Source organism: Elephas maximus, chromosome 14, assembly GCF_024166365.1.
Source record: "Elephas maximus indicus isolate mEleMax1 chromosome 14, mEleMax1 primary haplotype, whole genome shotgun sequence".
Classification (NCBI taxonomy): Eukaryota; Metazoa; Chordata; class Mammalia; order Proboscidea; family Elephantidae; genus Elephas; species Elephas maximus.
In genome coordinates this window covers 58063595-58086577 of record NC_064832.1, presented here as the reverse complement: position 1 = coordinate 58086577, position 22983 = coordinate 58063595, and the positions used below count along the sequence as shown (strand labels likewise).

The window sequence follows — 22983 nt, the reverse complement described above, 5'->3', positions numbered from 1 at the left end:
TTCTGTTGTACATATGGTTGCTATGAGTTGGAACCAACTCGAAGGCACCTAACAACAACGACACCAGTTGTAGGTAATGGAAATCATCAAAAGAGTTTTAAAGTATAAAACAAATATTTACACTGACTTCCCTTTAACGGGTATAGTCATTGAGCTTTAAACCTCTCAAGTCTAATTTCATATGTATCTTGCAATATTAAATTTGATTTAGTAAATCTAACTTAACCATAAGTCATTATTTATATCAAGCTTGGCAAACAGGAAAAAAAATTAGGTGGATGAAATTCTGTGACTTTTATAATAAATCTTATTTCCATTTCAGGTTGCAGCACTTCCTGAAATAGAAATTTGTTAGAAAGAATTCATAGTGAATACATTGTTTTTTCCTCGAGAACTTTTTTCCTAGAGGTTTGGCTATTTATAATGATTAATCTCAAAATATTGTTTATCATGTTACTTTCTCTTTTTTTCCTCCCCTCTGATTCACATATTTGCAATTTCCAGAGGCAATCTACATTATAACAATCAAATTTTTTTCAAATGTGAGGAAGTGAAAATGGGTTAAACTTTTCCTTTGATGCCATTCATTGCTCTATCAACAGTAGTTACTCCAGTATTTGACATAGTAGAGACTTAGGTTTGAAATCTTGGGATGGAGGGACTTTCTTGGGTACCACAGTAATATCACAAATGTGCTTATTTTGCTTATAATTGTAAATCTGGGGGGGAGGTAGGTAAACAATTTATAATGGGTAAAGCTTACCTTTGACACCACTGTTGTTTGCAAGATACTTAGCCCTTTATATTAAGACTAATTCCATAACTTCTTATCATTCATTTGACTATTAAATTTAATGCACTCATAACGGCTGTTCTTACCCTAAAATCAATCCTCATACACACCTATGCAAAGAATGGGAATTCCAGAACACTTCATTGTGCTCATGAGGAACTTTTACATAGATCAAGAGGCAGTTGTTCAGACAGAACAAGGGGATACCGATTGGTTTAAAGTCAGGAAAGGTGTGCGTCAGGGTTGTATTCTTTCACCATACTTATTTAATCTGTATGCTGAACAAATAATCCGAGAAGCTGGACTATATGAAGAAGAACGGGGCATCAGGATTGGAAGAAGACTCATTAACAACCTGTGTTATGCAGATGACACAACCTTGCTTGCTGAAAGGGAAGAGGACTTGAAGCACTTACTAATGAAGATCAAAGACCACAGCCTTCAGTATGGATTACACCTCAACGTAAAACAAAAACCCTCACAACTGGACCAATGAAAAACATCATGATAAACAGAGAAAAGATTAAGGTTGTCAAGGGTTTCATTTTACTTGGATCTGCAATCAACAGCCGTGGAAGCAGCAGTCAAGAAATCAAAAGACGCATTGCATTGGGCAAATCTGCTGCAAAGGACCTCTTCAAAGTGTTGAAGAGCAAAGATGTCACCCTGAAGACTAAGGTGCGCCTGACCCAAGCCATGGTATTTTCAATCACATCATATGCGTGTGAAAGTTGTACAATGAATAAGGAAGACTGAAGAAGAGTTGACGCCTTTGAATTGTAGACTTGGCGAAGAATATTGAATATGCCATGGACTGCCAAAAGAACGAACAAATCTGTCTTGGAAGAAGTGCGGCCAGAATGCTCCTTAGAGGCAAGAATGGTGAGACTGCGTCTTACATACTTCAGACATGTTGTCAGGAGGGATCAGTCCCTGGAGAAGGACATCATGCTTGGCAGAGTACACGGTCAGCGGAAAAGAGGAAGACCCTCAACAAGGTGGACTGACACAGTGGCTGCAACAATGAGCTCAAGCACAACAATGATTGTAAGGATGGTGCAGGATCAGGCAGTGTTTGGTTTTGTTCTGCATAGGGTCGCTATGGGTCGGAACCGACTCGACAGCACCTAACAACAACACAACCCTTGGTTGAACACTTTCAAACTCCTTGCAACTTTCAGGTTAAGCTAGGAGTATTCATGTCGTCAAGCCTTTGCACATGCTGTTCCTTCTGACTTGAATGCTCTCTTTCAATGATTTCCTTCACGGGAACATCTTTCAAATCTCTGCCCCCATATCATACACAGGAATCAGGTCATTCATTCTGTCTGTCCTCAGGCATTCTGTGCGTGCATTTTTACGTGGCCTTTTCACATATACCAATGGTTACTTCTTTCCATGTATGGTTTTACTTCTACAGTGAGGGCATTACTGATACCAAATGCCTTGTCTTGGTGAGCGAGTAACATCTTGACACATAACTTGCACTCAGTAAATGACTGATGATGAAATAAGCAGAAGACAGAAAGAGTGAATGAATGAGCAAACGGATGACTGTCTCAAGGCAGGTATGGCAGAGTACACATAGCCCTAGTCGTATCACTAAGGAGTGCATTGACAGGGCAAAGCCTTGCACAGAATATACCTGAGCCTTCTGTCTCTCCATCTATCAAGTGAGGAATATATTTTCTACCTCTCTGCTGAGCTTTCTACCTCTCTGCTCAGGTTACATAAAATATTATCTGTGAAGGTACAAAATATTATAAAATTATAGGGTTTTTCTCCTGTTCAGAGACATCTGATACATCCATAAGAAGGTAATAATCTAATATATGGTTGGTTAACTGAGAAATAGTAAGAACAAGTACACTGGAGGAAGAGATCAGACTGGAAGAGGGTTGAAGTTAAAATTTATTGTAGTGTTTCAAGGGTCAGGCAAAGGAGTTTTAAACCTTGACCCAGGGATTCTGAACTGGTTACACATTAGAATTACTTTGCTATTTTAAAAATACTTAAGCCTGGTCTCAGTCATTGACATTTTTTTAAAACTTCCCTGGGTGACTTTAATATACAGCCAGGGTGAGAGCAACTGCTGGGCTATAGGAATTTAGGAAATATTTCTAAGGAGCAAAGCTGCATAATACATGAGATGCTTTAAAAAGATTAATCAGCATGGACAGATAGAGGAAAGGCGGGGTTAGGAACTGAGAGATTAAAATGTCTACGAACATCACAGATGAAAATAACTTTTAAGGTCCAGAATGTTACAACTGTAAAGAGGCAGCTATGGAAAGATATCAGAGACCTAAACCAAAAACAAAAGCCATTGCTGTCAAATTGATTCTGTCCCACAGCGACCCTGTAGGAGAGAGTTAGAGCTGCCCCATGGGGTTTCCAGGGAGCGCTTGGTGGATTCGAACTGCCGATGTTTTGGTTAGCAGAGTGTAGCTCTTAACTACTATACCACCAGGGTTTCCATGTCAAAGACAGGCTTTCATAATTAACAACAAAGGCTTTTTTTTTTCAGACGAATTTAGTCACGTTCAAAAAATTAATATTGACAGAGCAACATTTTACAAAGTACACATAAAAATAACTTCCCTGTCAAGCAAAGGTTAAAATGGCAATCAGAATTTGCTTACTGGTTTCAGCCAAGCTAATTCCAACTTACAGCAACTCTATAGGACAGAGTTAAACTCCTGCAGAGCAGCTGGTGGGTTCTAACCGCTGACCTTACAGTTAGTAGCCAAGTACTTAACCACTGTACCACCAGGTCTCCTTCAGAATTTGCTTAGGTGCCCATAAAGAGCTCCAGGAAGAAATTAGTTTGTAACAGTGTTGGAATTACATTGCTTGTATAGAGGACAAGTGGGAAGTAAAATTTGTTCGTGCTAAAAAGGTTTCTAAATATGGGTTTGAGAGTTATGCCTCCTTAGTTTTCATGCTGTTGTTTCTCTTAAGCAAACAAATAAACAAGAACAAACTTTTGAGAGCATTGACCGATTTCTTCAAAATGTAATGCTAATGGTGAAATATGCTTAAATATATAAAACGAAGGACCTAAGCTACTAAACTCTAAAACTTGTTTGCTTTTAAAAATGTCCGTGAGTGTAATTTTCCAACAGATACTTCTTTGGGATGGGGCAAGTAAATTTTATTAGTGAATAGGAAATGTGTCATACTAATTTGGAAAAATACTGTCTTTCTTCTTACTGTCATCAGAATCTGTGCCCAGGATGTAGTTTTAGTGAAGAGGGGATATATATTAAAGATGGGCCCCTTTCATAATTTAACATATTAGGTTCTACCATTCACATCTATTTCAGGTAAATTATTTAGGGAACCTGTTTTCAAGAACATTTTACATTCAGTAGTGGAGAAAATGAAATAATATTTTAAAACTGTGAAGTTTGAGTTTTTCACTGTTTTATAAAAGCAGCACCATGCAGCAGATAAGGGCATGGGGCATGGCTCCAGAATGCCTGGTAGCAGAACAACCTTGGATAAAAATTTTTCTATGCCTCAGTTTAATCCCTCATAAAAAATGGGGGATAATAATAATATTTATGTCAAAGGTTAATATTTGTATAATATGTTTCAATCTCTTGATTAATGCCTCATAGCTAATGGTAACACCATACAATGTTGTCTACCAAAATCATAAACATAATAAGTAACGATGCTGGATAAAAATAAAACAGCTCCATCTTAGATTTCTTTAGTTTTAGTAAAAACATTTTGGCAATTTGTTTGTCCTGGGGACCTTTTTTTAATCTTTTTGGTAAAGAGTCAATGTTAATGCACGTGTCTGTGAGTGTAGGCCCTCCTTAGCTCAACTGGTATTCATTAGGCTCATAGCAAACAGCTATGTCTCTCAATAGACATGCTAAATATGGAGTAGTTTGTCACAATTATTTGGTAATCTCTTTCAGTGTAACTCACACAGCAAAAGTGACAATATTCCTGTCACTCCTCAGAAATGTCTCAGCTCTGCGGGTCTCCACGTTCAGGAGAATGAAGAAAACCATTACGAGGTATGCCATGTCTCTGTAGAGTCCACATTAGTGCTGAAAAATTTTCCTTTTTCTTGTGATTTTAAATAGTAAATGTTAACCCTTTTAAGTATTCTCTTTGCAGACCTGTTTTATGGTCACATTTTTATACAGGTGTTTTGTTTAACAACTTTAAGTAAACAATTTCAGAGCAAAAAGCCAACAATCATCTTTTTCATTTGGATAATGGCCCGACTACTACATATACTGGTCTTGTCATTTAATGTAGAAGCCCTGGTGGTGCAGTGGTTAAAGCACTCGGCTGTGAACCGAAAGGTCGGCAGTTCGAACCACCAGCCCCTCTGAGGGGGAATGATGTGGCTATCTGCTTCCGTAAAGATTTACAGCCTTGAAGAACCTATGGGAGCAGTTCTACTCTGTCTTCTAGGGTTGCTATGAGTCAGAATTGACTCAGTGGCAGTGGGTTTGGTTTTCTTGGTCATTTAATGCAAAGTGATGCTTTTTACCTATTTTTAGAGAAAGTAATGAGTAACTGTCTCTTGGAGTTAAATGTACCTAATTGATTTATTTTTTTATTAATTGATCTAAAAGATACTCACATCTACTTGTTGAAAGATTTTGCTTAATTCTCTACCCTCAAGGAAAATAAAGATAGTGCTGTTTAATATATACATTAACCTATTATACTGAAATTTTCATTAGCTTTTTCCTTTACTATCTATTCTTCAATTTAATCCTTAACTTCCCTCTATGTTTGAACATAGACTAAAAATCAATTTTATTTTTTCTTAATGAGTTCATCCATTATAAAATGTAGTACTTTTACATTTTATGATTATTTTTAATAATTAATATTGTCACACACATTTCATCTTTTCCATAGTCATAACTTAGAAGTTGTATATATAGAGATAGATACACATAGATATATGGCAATATGAATATGCATATGTGCGTGTGTGTCTCTATGTATATATAATATATATATATTTTACCATTTTCTCACTGAATTTAGTTTTGTTCTCATTGCTGTAGAGTTATCGAAAACATTTTGATTGTTATTAGCTTTGAAGAGCTTTTGCACTGGCAGTCCTTGTTCTTTGCTAACTAAAGGAATTTATCATTCACAAAAGCCCTGGTAGTAACATAGCCCTGAGAAACTACTTTGATTAATAGAAACTTGATCACGAAAGCAACTTCTTTTTAGAGAAGCCATTCGTTGAGGTGAAAAAAGATAAAATAACCTTTTGGACACTTTTATTCCCTAATTCATCCTCCGCATATTGTACCCTCTCTTTCTGTGTGTGTATACCTATTCAGAAAGGTCCTTTTAAACTTCAGTGTATATTATTCTGCTTTTATTTTCTTCTTTTATCCCTCTTTCTTCCTCCAAAGTCCAAATCAGTTGAAATAATCATTTTTTAACACTTTGGCTTTTCACCATCACTATGTATGTTTCACTGGCCCAGAACACTGGGGTCTCTCCCTTTAGCCGTCTTTATTGTAAGAAATGATTACACAATAGTTCTCAGCCTATGGCAGAAAAAAAAAGGATTTTAGTCAAAAATAATCATTCGTGTAAATCTTAAAAATGCGTACCCAAAATGTTGTGAAAGCAACTGAAATCTAAGTTTAAACTTCTAAGAATTATATTATTTTTATAACATGTTAATGTTGATGTTTTCTTGAAAAAAGAATCCAAACTCCCAGAATAGTTCTCTGATTACTCAAGGAGGTTATGTTGGAGAAATCGTTTTCTGAAAATCTTTTTTTTTTTTTTTGTAGAAAGTTTGAATGAGCTATAATTCAAATAATTTTCTATGAACCATATCTTTTTTTTTTTTTTTGGTTTTGGTTTGTTTGTTTTTCTCTCTTTCATAGATGTTTTCTGAGGCCCAGAACACAGGGACACAATTTGTGCAGGGTTTTATTTGACTAGGATATTCAGAATTATGATAGTTTATCTTATCACTCCAATTATCAAGGAACAGTGAAGGTCAATCTACTCTGCTATATTTATAAATGCAGGAAGGTGGACAAATTATTTTTAGAAACCCTTTATCCCACAGATTCTCATTCTATCTTCTTGCTCGAGACCCATTCTAGACTGAATGGGTTTGGACAAGACCATCTATAAGGTTCTATCTCTCTCTGGTGGTGTATGATGCTAAATAACGATGAAGATGCTGACAACGGACACTTTTGCGGCAGGTCCTCTCTGCAAGGCACTGTTTGAAGCATCTTATGTGTATATTCTTCCAGCATGTAAATTTTGTCCTTAATCAATTTAAATTGCTTTTGATCATAATGATTCTTAAGTATACCTTTTTTTTTTTTTTTTTACTTGCATAGAGACGATCTCTGATGTTTCTTATAAAATAAAATATGAGAAGTAATACCAGCTTTGGAGCTCTACAAAGCATTCTGAGAGACATGGTTTCCGTATAAATGCTTATCATTTATAGACCAATATCAAAGGAGATAATTTTAGTACCCAGTTTCTTACCAGTTCCCAGTTGCCTCAAACTGATTTGGATTCATGGCAACCCCATGTCGGTCAGAGTAGAGCTGCTCTCCATAGGGTTTCAATGGCTGATTTTTCAGAAGTCGATCACCTAGCCTTTCCTCTGCGGTGAGTCTGGATGGACTCAAACCTCTCATCTTTTGCTTAGCAGCCGGCTCCTGTTAATCATTCACGATACCCAGGGACTTCCAGTTCCATAAAAGATATTAGTCTAGTGTTAATCATTCTTGAGAATTAATAAAGAAGGCTGATTATAATTTACAAAGTTGGTGCCTACAGTGGAGTCCTGGTGGTACAGTGGTTAAGAGCTGCAGCAGCTAACCAAAAGATAAGCAGTTCAAATCCACCAGCTACTCCTTGGAAACCCTATGGGCCAGTTCTACTCTGTCCTATTGGGTTGCTTTGAGTTGGAATTGACTCAACAGCATGGGTTTTTTTTTTTTTTTACTTGATACGTACAATATGTAGTCCCCCCCAATATTGAATGATGTGTCAAACCTGATAAATATATCTATTTCCTTTTTTTTTTTATTTTCCCACAGTTTATAGTTTACCTCTTAATCACCTTGATAAAGCAAAAAGGAGAATATTTGTTCTATTTAACATAGAAAGATACTTAATTTTATAAAACTGTATTGTTGTTCAAGTAGTAAGTCTTATTCTATGTCACTTCATGTCAATTAACCTGGATGAAGTTATAAAATTTGTGTTATGACATTAGATATAAAATAAAACCAAGACTAACTAGCATGTGACTAATATGCTTTTAAGCACTCTCAACTTGTCATTCTTCGTCTATCATTTTTAACTTAGAGATCATAATTGTCGCTTATAAAAAATATTAATATCAGCCATTGAGCAATTTTTGTGGTAGATACTGTGCTAAGCTCTTTATAGGCAGTAGCATGTTTCATCTAATCTGAGATACCACCGAGTATAAAACATGCTATAGTTTTAGGTACCAGGAGGGAAAAAAAAAGCTTTCAAACTCAGTTAAGTGCTTTTTATTATGATTGCTTGTAATAGGTATCCTACTTTCAGAGGTGTTAAAATATGGGAATTTTTTAATATTATCATTGATAAAATATAATACCTCTTTTAATCCTGACAACAACCCCATTAGGTATGTACTATTATATTTCCCCATTTTACAGATAGGTTAGGTACTTTGCTCAAAGTCACACACACAGTAATTAGTGGAGCTTGAATAGAAACCCTGGCGGTGTAGTGTTTAAGAGCTACGGCTGCTAACCAAAAGGTTGGCAGTTCGAATCCACCAGGGGCTCCTTGGAAACCCTATGGAGCGGTTCTACTCCATCCCATAGGGTCGCTACGAGTCAGAATCGACTCGATGGCAGAGGGTTTGGTTTTGGGTTTTGGGTTTGAATACAGCAACAACCACAAGGCTTCAGAAATATTAGATTAACTACTATTAATATTGTTCTACCAAATAAATAAATAAAAATCATAGGCTATTTGTCTGGAAGAGACCATAGAAATTATATATTTATGTTATGAAGCATAACCTGAAGACAAGCGATATGGAGCAACTTGCCCTCGGTTACAGAATTAACTCTTGATGTTTACTGGTATTTGATCAAAGTTTTCTGACCTTGGAATGATCTAATACTCTTTCTTGAAGCTGCACATGAAAGTTACAAGCAAGTGTCAAAGAAAATAGTTCATGTTTGAGTTCCTTTCTTAAATTAGGTTTCAAATAAGGTATGGAATTTAAACTGTCATGTTTAAGCTTTCTCTCCTGCCATTGGATAAACGAAGTACCCTAATGGTGAAAATGGGAGCACAGAAATGAAAAAGTACGTGCACATTGTTTTCACTCCTTAAATATATATAAAATTAAATTATATTAAATATATATAACCTTCACTAATATTTTAATATCTTTGATCTATAAATTTTCCTGTCATTTCCCTTCTACTCTATTCCTTTCCTTTTACTCATGAAACAGCACAGAATATAAGCAGAGAGAGCTTTCAGTGTCTGTATTCTGCAATCCATAGGAAAATGCCTCACAGTTATTGGAATTCACACAAGACTGCATCTCAGTATGAGTAGCCATTCCCTGTTCCTGTTTTTGATCCTCGAGCTAAAGTATTTTTACAAAGTAGTCTAGTGTTCAGTGTATGAATTTTTGAGATAAGACTTCTTTGTAGGGATGAAATCTGAAAATCAATGTCAGATGGAAATCTTAGCTCTAAGAGTTAGGGAGATTGGTGGAAACGTTTTAAAATAAGTGTGAATTTTAGCTGTCAGACTCTGGAAATGTGGCAGTTATCAAAAGCATGAAATTCATGGGGGCAGATGGTTGATTAAGATATCCCAGAATGGGTCACTGCTATAAATCTCCTAGACCAAAACTGGAAAACTCATTTTGATAAGGGAAATATTTCTTGCCATTTACATAAATTTATGACACAGGTTTTGCTGGATAAAGAAATTCATAAAAATTAAATTACCCTTAGTTTCACGAAGTTGCCGATTGTGTCATGTATGTGATGGATATATTTGATAGAACAAAACTATTTTAAAGGGAAAGTGAGAGGAGTGTCTTGGAAGAGAAGAGAAGTAAAATGTGGTAAACTATTACTATATATTTTTTATACTTCGCATGCATAAGCTTATTTGGAACAATAGTCTGTCAGATAAGTATAATTGTTGTTGTTATCGGCTGTCATGTTAGCCTGTGACTCATGTAACCCCAGGCATAATGAGGTCAGACCATTGTGATTTGTACAGTTTTCACTAGTTGATTTCCAGAAGTAGATCACCAGGCCTTTCTTGCTAGCCTATCTTAATCCTCCCATTAAAGATAAAGTTATGAGTGCACCTTAAGCTTAAGTGACCAAACTAAGGGCATACTGAGAGTAAGTGACAGGGTTAGGATTCCAACTGGGGCTTACTGTTTGCAAGGCAGCTTAGAACATTCTGCCTAAGTTAACAAGACCAAGTGTGGGAATAGCAAAATGCTACATTAACTTCTATCTCTAATAAAAGAGGGAAGGATATAAAGACAAAGCATTTTTTGCTTTTGTCTTTCTTAGTATTCTCCTTTTTTCTTTTTTTGTTCAATTATTACAGATTAACTTTAACTCATAGCCTAGATTTAAATTAATGGGATTTAGTGATGAATATCATGCAACATATTTTTATGTGCCTATTCTTTATAGTTTGCACTACCCAGTTGATTTAGCTGTCGGTAAATAAATTTGCCCAGTCCTCAAATAAGTATGATGGCTTTCAAATTGAAATAATTAGCAGTTAAATTATTTAGCAAGAGTTGTCTGGAGTTCCTTTTTTATTTATTTGTTAATAGTAATTGGGACTGTTAAAGGTGTTTACAATTAATGGATTTTTACTAATAACTCGAAATTAATTCGCCACATCTTCTTTCCTTATAGAAGAATCTTTCCTAAAATTCAAAAGGCACACACAAGGATCTCCCAGGTGAATGATCAGGGGTGGTGTGCTGTGTGGTGGTGGAAAAAGAGAACTTTTCTCGAGTGGATTGCCCATGTGAAGGCCAGATGTTAGAAGAAGACATAGAATTGAAAGAGCCCTGGTGGCTCAGTGTTTAAACACTTGGCTGCTAACCAAAAGGTTGGTGATTCAAACCCTGCAGAGCTCAGCAGAAGAAGGATGTAGCAGTGTGCTTCCTTACAGATTGCAACCTTGGCAACCCTATGGGGGCAGTTCTACTCTGTCCATGAGACTCAACAGCACCAGGTTTGGATAAGATTTCAGGAAATTCTACTAGTTAGTTCTTTCCTCAACTCAGAGCTCTTCCCCTGGCTCCAATAAAAAAAGCTAATCCTGCTTGGGAGTGCAGAATTACGGTGCCTTTCAAACTCCACAGTCTTAGTTAATGTGATCTCTACATACATTTTTAATTATTAAGAACAAAGTCCATATACTATTTCTTAATTTGTGCTCAATATGTTAGTGTTGTTCATTACCGTTGAGCCAGCTCTAACTTGTGGTGATACCATGTACAACAGAAGAAACGGTTGTTCAACCCTGTGCTATCTTCATGGTCACTGTCATGTTGCAGCCATTGTGTATTTTGTGCGCCTTCCAACTGAGGGGGGCTCATCTTCCAACACTATATTGGACAATATACTGTTATAATCCATAGGGGTTTCATGGACTAATTTTTGGAAGTAGATCACCAGGCTTTTCTTCCTAGTCTGTCTTACTCTGGAAGTTCTGAAGAAACATGTCCACTATGAATGATCCTGGTGATATTTGAACTACTGGTAGCATAGCTTTCAGCACCATAGCAACATGCAAGCCACCACAATATAGCTAACTGACAGACAGGTAATGGGTGTCCAATATAGTGCTCCTTAAAAATTATAAATACTTCATTGTAAACTCAGATATGCATATTTACAGATACATTCTTATACACAGGTTTTAATTTTTTTAATAAATTATTATGTATGTGCAGGTAGGAAACATATATATATATACATATACACAAACATATATGATGATTATATATAATAAATCTGTGTGTAAGATTGCATCTCTAATTTTCCTATCCAAGTTTATGTATAATAATTAATAATCTCTTATTCTTAAAGAATGCGCATTAGTTTTGTTTTCCGGAAGCTAAAGAAATGTACTTGAACAATTTGGGTGGTTTTTATGAATTGCTCCATTGGAAATGCATGCAGAAATTTTCAGTTGGATTCCCTGCGTTCTAGCCACAGATATAAATCAATTATCAAATTTTCCACCGGTTCAATGTATTTTTCAATTACCTAACAGTTTGTAAGGGGCGGCCATCACCTTCTTTCACTTTTTTATCAAACTTGTTGTGCCAATTCTTTCTTCACCCCAGAACAAGTGGGCTTGGTTTTATTCACAGGAAGAGCCGTGTTTGACAGTTTTGCTGATGGTGTCAGCAGTGGTCACAGGCTTGACCGACAGCACCAAACCTTGCCGTGGCCCAGCTCCCGCTAATTGGTTGTTTGAAGCCACTCTGTGTGCCACAGGCATAGGCTTATCAGCCAAAGACATCTTTGGCATTCAGAATGACAGCTGTGAAGCAGCTGTTCATGGAGAAAATGAAGTGTACAAAGAGAGGTGGGGGAGGCCCTTTCAAACTAGTGACAGTGATAGTACTTTAGCTGAAGGATCCTGAAGTTATGACAAAACAACCAAATGTAGACTACAAAGAGGTGTAAATCAGTTTCTGTAGGGTCAGCAAGGAGACCACGTACAAAATGACAATAAATAACAGCAGCGTGTGAGAATGAGAGACAAGTAAAGCTGCCTCGTGCCTACTTTTTAAATCACCTGAAATTGCATGCTTTTGTGATTAACGAGGAGCAGGCATTTGCTTATGGGATTAACATACAAGTGTAGAGTTTTCAGAAGGTTGCAAACATGTCCATGGATATTAATGGGGGAAGGCTGCCAGGAAGCCTTGTATATGAATTCCTGTCGAGGGCATGGCCATAAATAATTGGGAAGTTAAATATCTCAGGACTTTGGAGATACTGGGAGGAGTAAAGTAACACACAAATATGTGAGAAGGGTGTGGAAGTGAAAACGTAAACAAATATGAAGGGATTTTTTTTGGGAAACTGTACTTATATGAAAGTAATAATGAGTAAAATTCTTATCCACTCATTGATGACTGAACTATGAGACCATTTTTAATTACTATTCAAATGATCTGGAACTCTAATGGAAAATCAAAGTATCTATACAATGGACGGTTTAAGAATCTCACACGTTAAAAAATGCAAAAGCTGATATTGGCCAAAAGTGGACTGTGGGTAAGTCACTGTTGCCTGTGTTTCTGAAACGTAAGTAGTTTCACATTGACCACTAATATTAAAATCTACCCAGGTTGCTTTGTAGAATAATGTGAGACTAGAGAGAAAATTCGTTAATTACTTAATGCTTCTGTAACACATTATAATCTTTAAATATGGCATCTCACATGTTTGCATCTCAAAATTATAATGAAAATGAGGAGACCTCCAGAACAGCCAAACTTTTTTTTTTTTTTTAATAAAAATTCTATGTAGCAATTGATGTTCTTTCGCTGCGGGAGGGGAAAGGCCCCTGATGCCCAGGACTAATTCCACTCTCTTATAGTAATGCCACTCAGTACCACTTAAAGCCTAAAAGGGAGATAAAAAAACATAATATGTGTAGGGTTTGTAATGAGTTCTAAAATAATAAGTGCACCCATTTTGTCATTTTTGGGGCAGCATGATTTTTTTTTTTTAAAGCCTATTTCGAGGAAGAAGTTTATACTTCTTATACTTTTCAAAGCAATCAATATTCATTCTACCTCCTAATATGCCAAATCTATTAGCATATAGGAAGAAACCCTGGTGGTGTAATGGTTAAGTGCTACAGCTGCTAACCAAAGTGTCGGCAGTTTGAATCCGCCAGGCACTCCTTGGAAACTCTATGGGGCAGCTCTACTCTGTCCTATAGGGTCGCTATGAGCTGGAATCTACTCGACAGCACTGGGTTTGGTTTGGTTATTGGTATATAATTATTTCCATATTTTTTTTAACCTAGAAGCTGAGCTCCTTTAACGAACTTCACAAAAGGGAGCCATGGTAGGTCAATTCCTTTGGCTCCTTGGACCAAATTCTTCCTTGGTGGTTAAAACTAGGGAAAAGCTATATTGTCTTTCTATTGTGGTCCAAGTGTTTGACTTTCACCATAAATTTGACTCACCAAGAGATGTAACACACTTTGTTTATACGCAGTAGAAAGGCTTCTGATATATTATGCACAAAATGTCTCAAAATGTTGATCCCAAGATTATGATCTAGGCCACCCTTTCTAATAGAAAGTTCATTGTAATTTCCTCTGTTTTTATGTTAAAACTGATTGGTTTTATTAGTCTGTTTTTATTAAAATACAGTAAATATACAGAAATATGCAACACCTTCTGGTGACAACTTTTTAATGTATAGCCTCTGGGAAAATTTTGAAAGTTCTTAGATAATTTTCATAAGTATCAAGTTTTTCTTAGTTTTCATATGAAGCTCATCATAACTGAGGCCCCAAAGGAGTAAAAAATCAAGCTGAAGACCTGACAAAAAGCCAGTTATGAGACATATGACTTTTCAAATGCCATATAACAAACAGGATCTTCTCCACATCTTCGCCTATGTAACAGTTTATACTGACCATAGTTTATACTTTCTTTATAAATTCCAACTCTGGGGCATAAAACGTATCATTTTCTTTAAGTTTGACTTGTCTTAAATTGTAACCTCTTTTCATACTCCCCAGCCCTTGGAAAAGAAACTAAATGTCAGTTTAAACTTCAGTTTAAAATAAAATTGAATAGAATACTCTTGATTCTAATTCCAAATCCCATAGTGTGTGTTTTTACATGGATGCAAACTCAGAACATCAGGGAGTGGTAAAAGCGGTAAAAAGTACCTAAATTTAGTGTGCATGATTCTATCATAAACTGGAATATTTACTCCAGAGCAGTGTTCTTAACTAGGTAAGGTTTTGCCCTTCAGGGGGAATTTCACAAGGCCTAGGGACATTTTTTTTTTTTTTAATTGTGCTTTTTTTTTTAGGTGAAAGTTTACAGCTCAAGTTAGTTTCTCATACAAAAATTTATGCACGCATTGTTAATGTCACCCTAGTTGCTATACCTATAATGTGACAGAACGCTCTTCCTTTACACCCTGGATTTCCTGTGTCCATTCAACCAGCTCCTATCATTTTCTGCCTTCTCACCTCCCCTCCGGACAGGAGGTGCTCACTCTTCATGAGTATCATTTTATGTCTTATAGTGCAGTCTAATTTTTGTCTGAAGAGTTGGCTTCAGGAATGGTGTTAGCTCTGAGTTAACAGAGAGTCTGGAGGCCATGTCTTCTGAGGTTCCTCCAGTCTCAGTCAGGCCATTAATTCTGGTCTTTTTACTAGAATTTCAGTTCTATGCCGCACTTTTCTCCTGCTCTGTCAGGAACTCTCTGTTGTGTTTCCTGTCAGGGCTGTGATTGGTGGTAGCCAGGCACCATCCCGGTTCTTCTGGTCTCAGGCTGATGGAGTCTCTGGTTTATGTGGCCATTTTTGTCTCTTGGGCTCATATTTTCCTTGTGTCTTTGGTGTTCTTCATTCTCCTTTGCTCCAGGTGGTCATTTGCAAGCTTCCCAGATATCATTCACCAAAGTGGGATGCAGAACATCGTTATGCCAATTGACCTAGATGTCCTTTAGGGATGGTTTTGATGATCAAAAGGAGGGGATGTCAAATTCTAGAGAACCATTGGCAGGAGTGGGTCCAAGAGACACAAGTTGGATTCTGGGAAAAAAAAAAAAAAAGGCAGTAAAAGCCATGTGGATCAGACAAGGTGTTATTAGGAAACTTACATACAGAGATTAATGCCAAGATTCTCTCAAGGACAGGGAAGCATCGAGTGTCCCCGAGTAGCGGGCCACACACAGTAGTGTGGGGTGGATGTTTATACACCTAGGGCTTATATGCAAGGATAGATGCCCAAGAGCCAAGAAAAAAAGAAAGAAAGAAAAACACATCTAATTTATGATGTACGGTGTTGTTTCTGCACCAGTTAATGGGTTCTAACCGAAGTAACCATGAAGTCAGGTTTTTGGTGTTTATTTTTTTTTCCTCTGGCCCAGGTCACTGCTCAGTAATTAATCTGGTTTCTACCAGGGTCCTTTGCAGCTAGGATCCATCTTATATTATTCCGTACCCCTTCAGGGTCTAGAGATCAAGGATGCTATATATCCTACAATACATAGGACAGTCTACCCACAACTAAGAATTATCCCAGAATGTCAATAGTACCAAGATTAAGCAATCTCACTCTAGAGGGAACTGTAATGGCTAAGGTCATGTGCCAACTTGGCTTGGCCATGATCTCAGTGGTTTGGCAGTTATGATGCAGTTTCATAGCTATGTAATGATGTAATCACCTCCATGATGAGATCTGTATTAACTGCCAATCCATTGAAAAGGCATTTCCTTGGGGGTGTGGCCTGCATCCAATATTGGTGAACATTCTGGCAAAGTTTGCAGGCCTTTGCTCTCTCTGGATACTGCAGCTGGCTCCTATTCATCAAACCGCCAGTTCTTGGGACTTGAGTTAGCAGCTTACCTGACATCTTGCTTGCTTATCTTGGGATTCATCAGCCTTTGCAGCCTGTAAGCCAGAGGCCTGCTATCTAACCTGCCAGTCTTGAGTTCACCAGCCCCTGCAGCTATGTGAGTCAGGAGAAGCCTCCAGCCTGACCCATGGACTTGAGACTTTCCAATCTCTACAACCATGTGAGAAATTTCCTTTATATATATATATATATATATTTCACTTATTTTGCTTTTCCAGAAAACCCAGTCTGAGACAGGAACCAACGATTACAGGGTAAAATGAAGCAATATTAAACCAAATCTTTCCTGATTCTTTTTCTTAATCTACTCAGCAAGTGCCTTTTACCCACACTTCTTATGTGAGTAATAATGCCATTCCAAATACAAAGCAAAATTTCTAGATGGAGTAATGAACCTGACAAGTTGTCAGAAAACCCATGCCAAAGAGTTTAAAAATATGTAATAACTCAAAAGATCATTAAAGAACAAAGTGTTGAAAAGGCATAGATTCATCAAGATTGACATAATAAAAAGTAAACATCAGTAAACTCCCATAATATTATGAATTCAAGGAAATGAACAATTAATAAAAGCATACTAAAATACAACTAAATGCTATTTCAGAATACTGGGTACTATCTTTGATTCAAATTGTGGAAGTATCTATATTATAGAATAGGTTTAATTATGATATTTGATTTAAAAGTTAAAATAATACCTAATGAAGAATTAACTAACAGTCTGTTTTAGTAAACAAATACACCTCATTTTCAAATAATACCAATAAGATTAGCACAATATATCATCGTAATTATTTACATGCATAGGATTGGCACTAACGTACTTCAAACTGACTCTCTTAAGGTTAACATGCCCCCTGAAATCTTGAATCCAGCATTAATTTCTTGTACAAAGCCTTTCTTTATAAAGAGTTAAAAGATCAGTTTTAGCACTTTCTGGACTGAATGAGCTCAATGCCGTCTTTATGGCTATTTAGGACAGAACCGATCTGAAACAAATGGAGAGTATATAATTTCATCAAATCTCATATTGACCTTAATTTTAATCTATTTGTACAGCTTCATTTTTCCAAATATTTACAGGAGACTTCATATTGTTTTCAAAGTGGTGGCTGGTTTGTTTATTGATTTATGGTTATGTAAGAATTTTTAAGAAGACTATGGAAACCCTGGTGGTGTAGTGGATAAGTGCTACAGCTGCTAACCAAGAGGTCGGCAGTTCGTTCCATCAGGCACTCCTCTGAAACCGTATGGGGCAGTTCTACTCTGTCCTATAGGGTCGCTATGAGTCAGAATTGACTCAACGGCAATGGGTTTGGTTTTGGTTTTTGGGAGAAGACTATCTTATTTAGGGAAGGAAGTATATTGTTAGTAAATGAACCACTGGACTATGCAATGGAACCAGAAGAGTCTAGATATATAAAAATCATGGAGCTAGGTCTGTGCTTCCAGTAGAATCCTCCAATAGAAATCCTCAGCTCATCGTGGGAAGGAGAAAGCAAGAATCCTTTTGCTTTTGGGTGAGTCTAATCTTGATTTGGAGCCCTGGTGGTGCAGTGGTTAAGGGTTATGGCTGCTGACCAAAAGATCAACAGTTCAAATCCACCAGCTGTTCCTTGGAAGCCCTAAGGGGCAGTTCTACTCTGTCCTATAGGGTTGCTAAGAGTTGGAAATGATTCCAAGGCAATGGATTTGGTTTGGATTTTTTTTTTTAATCTTGATTCAGAATGAATATAGAAAGGACAATATGATGAGTTATATCTTACATAAGACAAAAACTTATATGATAAGGAAAACCAAAGTTAAATTGTAAATATAGATTAGAAAAGTGGATAAACAAACAAATTGCAGTATGTCTGTCTATACAATGGATTTAAACAGAGTGAACCACTTACAGGTAATAACATGGACAAATCTTAACAGTATTACGCTAAGTGGAAAAAATGAAATATGACACAAAATGCTACAGTGTGTGATTCCATTTCTCTGACACTCTGGAAAAGGCAAAAAAATAGACACAGAAATCAGATCAGTGGTTGCCAGGAGCTGGGGTGGAGAGGAGGAGATTAACTACAAAGGGATGTAGGAGAACTTTCTAGGGGTGATAAAGATGTTCTGTGACTTCATTATCATGGTGATGCCATGATCATTTATGTTTGTCAGAAGTTACAGAATTCTAAGTGCATAAAAGGGTGAATTTCACTTTATGCATATTATACCTCAATAAACATGACATTTATAAAAATGTGGCTGGGAAAAATGTCATCACTGGTGTAGAACACCACCAATGGAATCATGATGCTATGAAGACAAAGGAAAAAGTGAGGTTATAACCTCACAAGAAACGAGTGTTTTCCTATACATTTATGTGAAGTCCAACATCTTTTATTAACGATGTGACAATTCACAAACCTAATATATTCACCAGATATCAGATCTCTGCCCAGAAATACAAAATAGAGACAACTGATGCAGTGTTTGCTGGCATATCTTTCCACTTACTGAGTTGTTAAGGAAAGCAAGAGGCCCTTACTCAGAGGAGCAGGTATGTTTAAAATCAATAAACTGATATTTCCAAGCACTATCCCCACACTTAACTATTTCAGCTTCACAGAATTGAAGCAATTGTGCTATTCTTTCACCAACAATGGCTGTGCCTGGTTAAGTAAAAAGCATCTCAGTAGGAGCGAACATTGCTTTATGCCATGTAGCCTCTCAGAATGCAACAGTATAGGGGCAGAAAAAGAAGAGTTTCTATCTGTTGACTCTTCTACTGCTGAATCCAGTATTTTAATTGCAGACCTTGAGTGTGTCTGTTCTCCTTGTAGTAGCCACTGGATGGCAAATTTCCCATTTTCATGCCTCAGTACAAGAGGCTCTGGATGAAAGAATCCAGGATCTCCGGGGAACAGTGTTTCACCAATCTTGTTAATGGGATTCACAAGTCCCTCCTTCGCCCCTCACACACTCTTTAGTCTCTTCAAGGAAAATACAAAAGACTCATTTTGCAGCACCTGTAGGCATAAGCATCACAGAACCAATCAATCAACCCAAATCTTCCCCTCTGAGGCTCCCTTGTGACCTTGGGACTTGTGACGAAGGACTTACAGGGTAGAACAGACAGAAGTTTCATGATAAACCAGAAAATTATGTTCTGCCTCATGAGAAAGAAATCAAATAGAGAGAGCTGGAGATACGTTTAGTTTAAATAAGACCCAATAAATTCTATAACCGCTTTGTGTGACTTTGGCCTGGGATGAGAGGCACTCAGCCTGCACAGTAATCAGGACTTTCTCAGTAAACCTCAGCCTGTTATGGTTCTTACCACATTTACTTTCTCAATACGATAGCACTTTACAGCTATCTGCTCGATTATGGCCAGAGTTCCCAGCAGTTATTGATAACCATACCAAAGGCTTTATATCTCAACCGGCATAGGCAGGAGGAAGGCAATCAGCACGGTGAATTTCCTAACCTGGTATCTCTTCCTGAAATGCGAAACTGATGACTCAGTTCTACAACTGAGCTTGTGATTCTCACTGTGGCAAAACTTCTTATGTCATTGTTATTTTTAGCTCTTTGGCACAATTATAGAAAATTATTGTAGGAAAATCACAGCATCCATAAGGAGGAGCCCTGACTGCTTCTAGGAGATTCTAAATGTTGGAAAGACTCTTAATATAATGCAGCGAATTTCTTGGTTGGAAAAAGCAGATAAAATTTTGTTTACTAAAAGAATGAAGGGAAATTGCAAGATGAGGTTCGGTTTACCTTTCTTGTTCTCTTTCTCTCTCCTGTCTTTCGGAACTCTGCCTTCTATTTCCTTTGGCTTGCTGCTTTCAAAAATGCACACTTTTCCCGGGCCTACCTTCCTCTTCAAAAAATCACCTCACTGTGATTCAAGTGTGCATTTCCTGAACATTCAGCAGAGTTAAGTTAGGGGGCTATATAGTTGATTAGAGTGGCAGTTTGCAGCAGCTAGCCTGCCACCTATTCTTACTGAGCTGTAATTGAGTAAAATGAATTAGTATCAAGCCAGGGAGGTTTGCAAGCTGAGTTCAGTAAAACCAAGTTGCGGTGGTTTGATATTTCATAGAGTGACTTTTCAAAAACCTCAAACTATATAGCCCAAAAGTCATTAACCTATATAATTAATGGATCGCTACTACCTATATTCTCTATATATTTGCCCCTTTATTTAAAAGCAATAGTATGGCTTTTAGTTCTGCAAAAATAGAATCTTTAGATAGTCTAGATCCATGGAGAAATAGCGTTTACATTTTACAATAAGATTTTTTTGCCTTCTTAGTGAAATATGTGTAGTTTTACTTCTAAGTGTCTAGTACACTTAGACTATCAGATATGGTATGAATTAATGATAAAATGCAAGATCTAGGATATATTCTTTAGCATAACTGTTACATGATGGTCACCACTGATAGAATATTAGTGTATTATTACTAATATAACTAGCCCCTAAGTACAGTAGTATCTAGTACTAATAGTATTATTTTGTATTATTAAGACTTCATGTCATTTATGAGGGACTCTACATTTTCAAATCAGTAAATTCCTCATTTGATAGTATCCAAAAGCCTTTACTAACATGTCCCTATTACACATACACTCTCACGGTTCCTTTCCTATTCCATGTAGGTTGAAAAGTGCCTGCTATAGAAAATAGAACATAGCATTTTTCCTCGCATGGCAGAATGCACTCCTCTGTTCCTAATGCATGAGCATGCGTTTTGGTTCATTACGCTCAGTGGCACTGATAGTAAACTAAAGAGGAATGAAAGGAAGAGGAGCCGAAATGCCATCAGCCCACTAATGACACTGACGCTGCTCAGCTTTATTGGGAGAGTGCCCAGACATCCACTAATAGAAGACATGGTCCAGGATGTGAACTTGGTGTTGGAAAGCCAAATTCGCAAATCCAGGGAAAAAAAAAAAAAATCTCCTCAAAGAATGTGTGGGATAATTTAAGCAATTGCCTAGAACCATTACGGGGTGTGTGTGTGTGTGTGTGTGTCTGTTGGTGGGGTGAGGTAGAGGGAAAGGGGGAGAGAGTACAAGATAGAAAAAGGATTTAAAAAAAAATATGATGGGAGGGGTGAGCTTTCCATTACCTCAGGACTGTGTTCAATAACTATAGCAATTCTGTCTCAGGGAGAGATGTGTATCTCAGACTGCATGAATTGGAGAATATCCAGACAGCTCAGTATCACTCCCGGATTAAAGAATGTAGTTCCTGAATGTTAAGTCATTTCAGATAAGTGTGCATTTTCTTAAAAATGAGCTAGAATGCATGGCTTTTCATAAATCCATATACTTACATATTCACAGAGCTATTTACGTATTTACTAACACTCAGTCATTAACAATTAACATTATGATTTCTTTTATAAATGAATATGATTGTTCCCAGTTCACCGTCCACATGAGGAAGTTTACAGAAATGTGCCCTTTGAAACTGGAGGGAAGAAAACAGATTCTCTGTTCAAGTTGGGCCTCTGCCCAGTTTGAACAGAGAATCACTCAGCTGGGGATGCCAGTTTTCATGGCCTCTGGCTAACACAAGATCCTCAGTGGCTTTTCAGAGCCACTTAGAATCAAGTCCCAGCAGGCATGAGTGGAAACTGCAGCTGCAGACGCTAAGGAACACCTATGTGTACTAGACGCATGCTCACGGATCCCTTTTGGATTTTAATTCTGCTTGCGTGTTGTGCAGAAGTTTGGAGGACATGCAGAGAAGGGGCATTCCTCTCATCCAGTTTTCTCTTCACGTTTACCAGCGCTCAGTGAGAGATAAACCTGATGCAAACTGCTCAGACATGCTCTAAAAATCACAGGTCAGATATAGGGCTCAGTGACGTTTTTGCCCTTTAAATAACACAGAGCTAAACACAGTTCTCCCTTTTATAAGTTTAGTGGTCCAACAAAGGACCATGAATAAACAGAACAGAAACAGAGGGAAGGCCAAATCTGATAATCGTACCTGAGTTTATGCCACACATTTGAATGTGGAGTGAGAATCGATCCATGGAGAAGCTATTCTTGCTGAGGGACTTCACTAAAGAGAAGAAAATAGTATGTTTTATAATAAGAAGAGGATTCTATAGGGGTAGGACATGGGACATATGGAAGAAATGGAAAAAGTCCAGCAGAGATGTCCTTAAATAGAAATGAATTTTTAGATAAAGAAAAGACTTTTTAGAGAAAAAAGTATAAGCTATTTCTGGGTCTGAGTTGTTCACAGCCCAAGAGAAATTTCCATTTGCTCTCACAGGATATGGAGTCCCTGGGTGGATAAGTGCTCCATGACGAGTGGAAAGTTTAGTGGTTTGAATCATCCAAAAGGTATCTTGGAAGAAAGACCTGACAATTTGCTTCTGAAAGGTCACCGCTTTGACAACCCTATGGAACAGTTCTATTCTGTGCATATGGGTTTGCCATGAGCCAGAATTGACTCCATGGCAACTCACAACAACGTCATAGGATATA

At 37.2% G+C, this 22983-nt stretch overlaps 1 protein-coding gene across 3 annotated transcripts in view; it reads left to right on the top strand.

The window, feature by feature from the left end:
- Positions 1-22983, top strand: part of PCDH9 (protocadherin 9) — a 1049989-nt gene that overhangs the window by 381359 nt on the left and 645647 nt on the right. For 2 of the 3 annotated variants that reach the window (XM_049852904.1, XM_049852902.1), the window contains exon 3: positions 4726-4827. The exons of the other annotated variant lie outside the window; for it this stretch is intronic. In XM_049852904.1, the coding sequence (XP_049708861.1) occupies positions 4726-4827 (102 nt within the window). The remainder of the gene's footprint in view (positions 1-4725; positions 4828-22983) is intronic. 3 annotated transcript variants of the gene reach the window in all.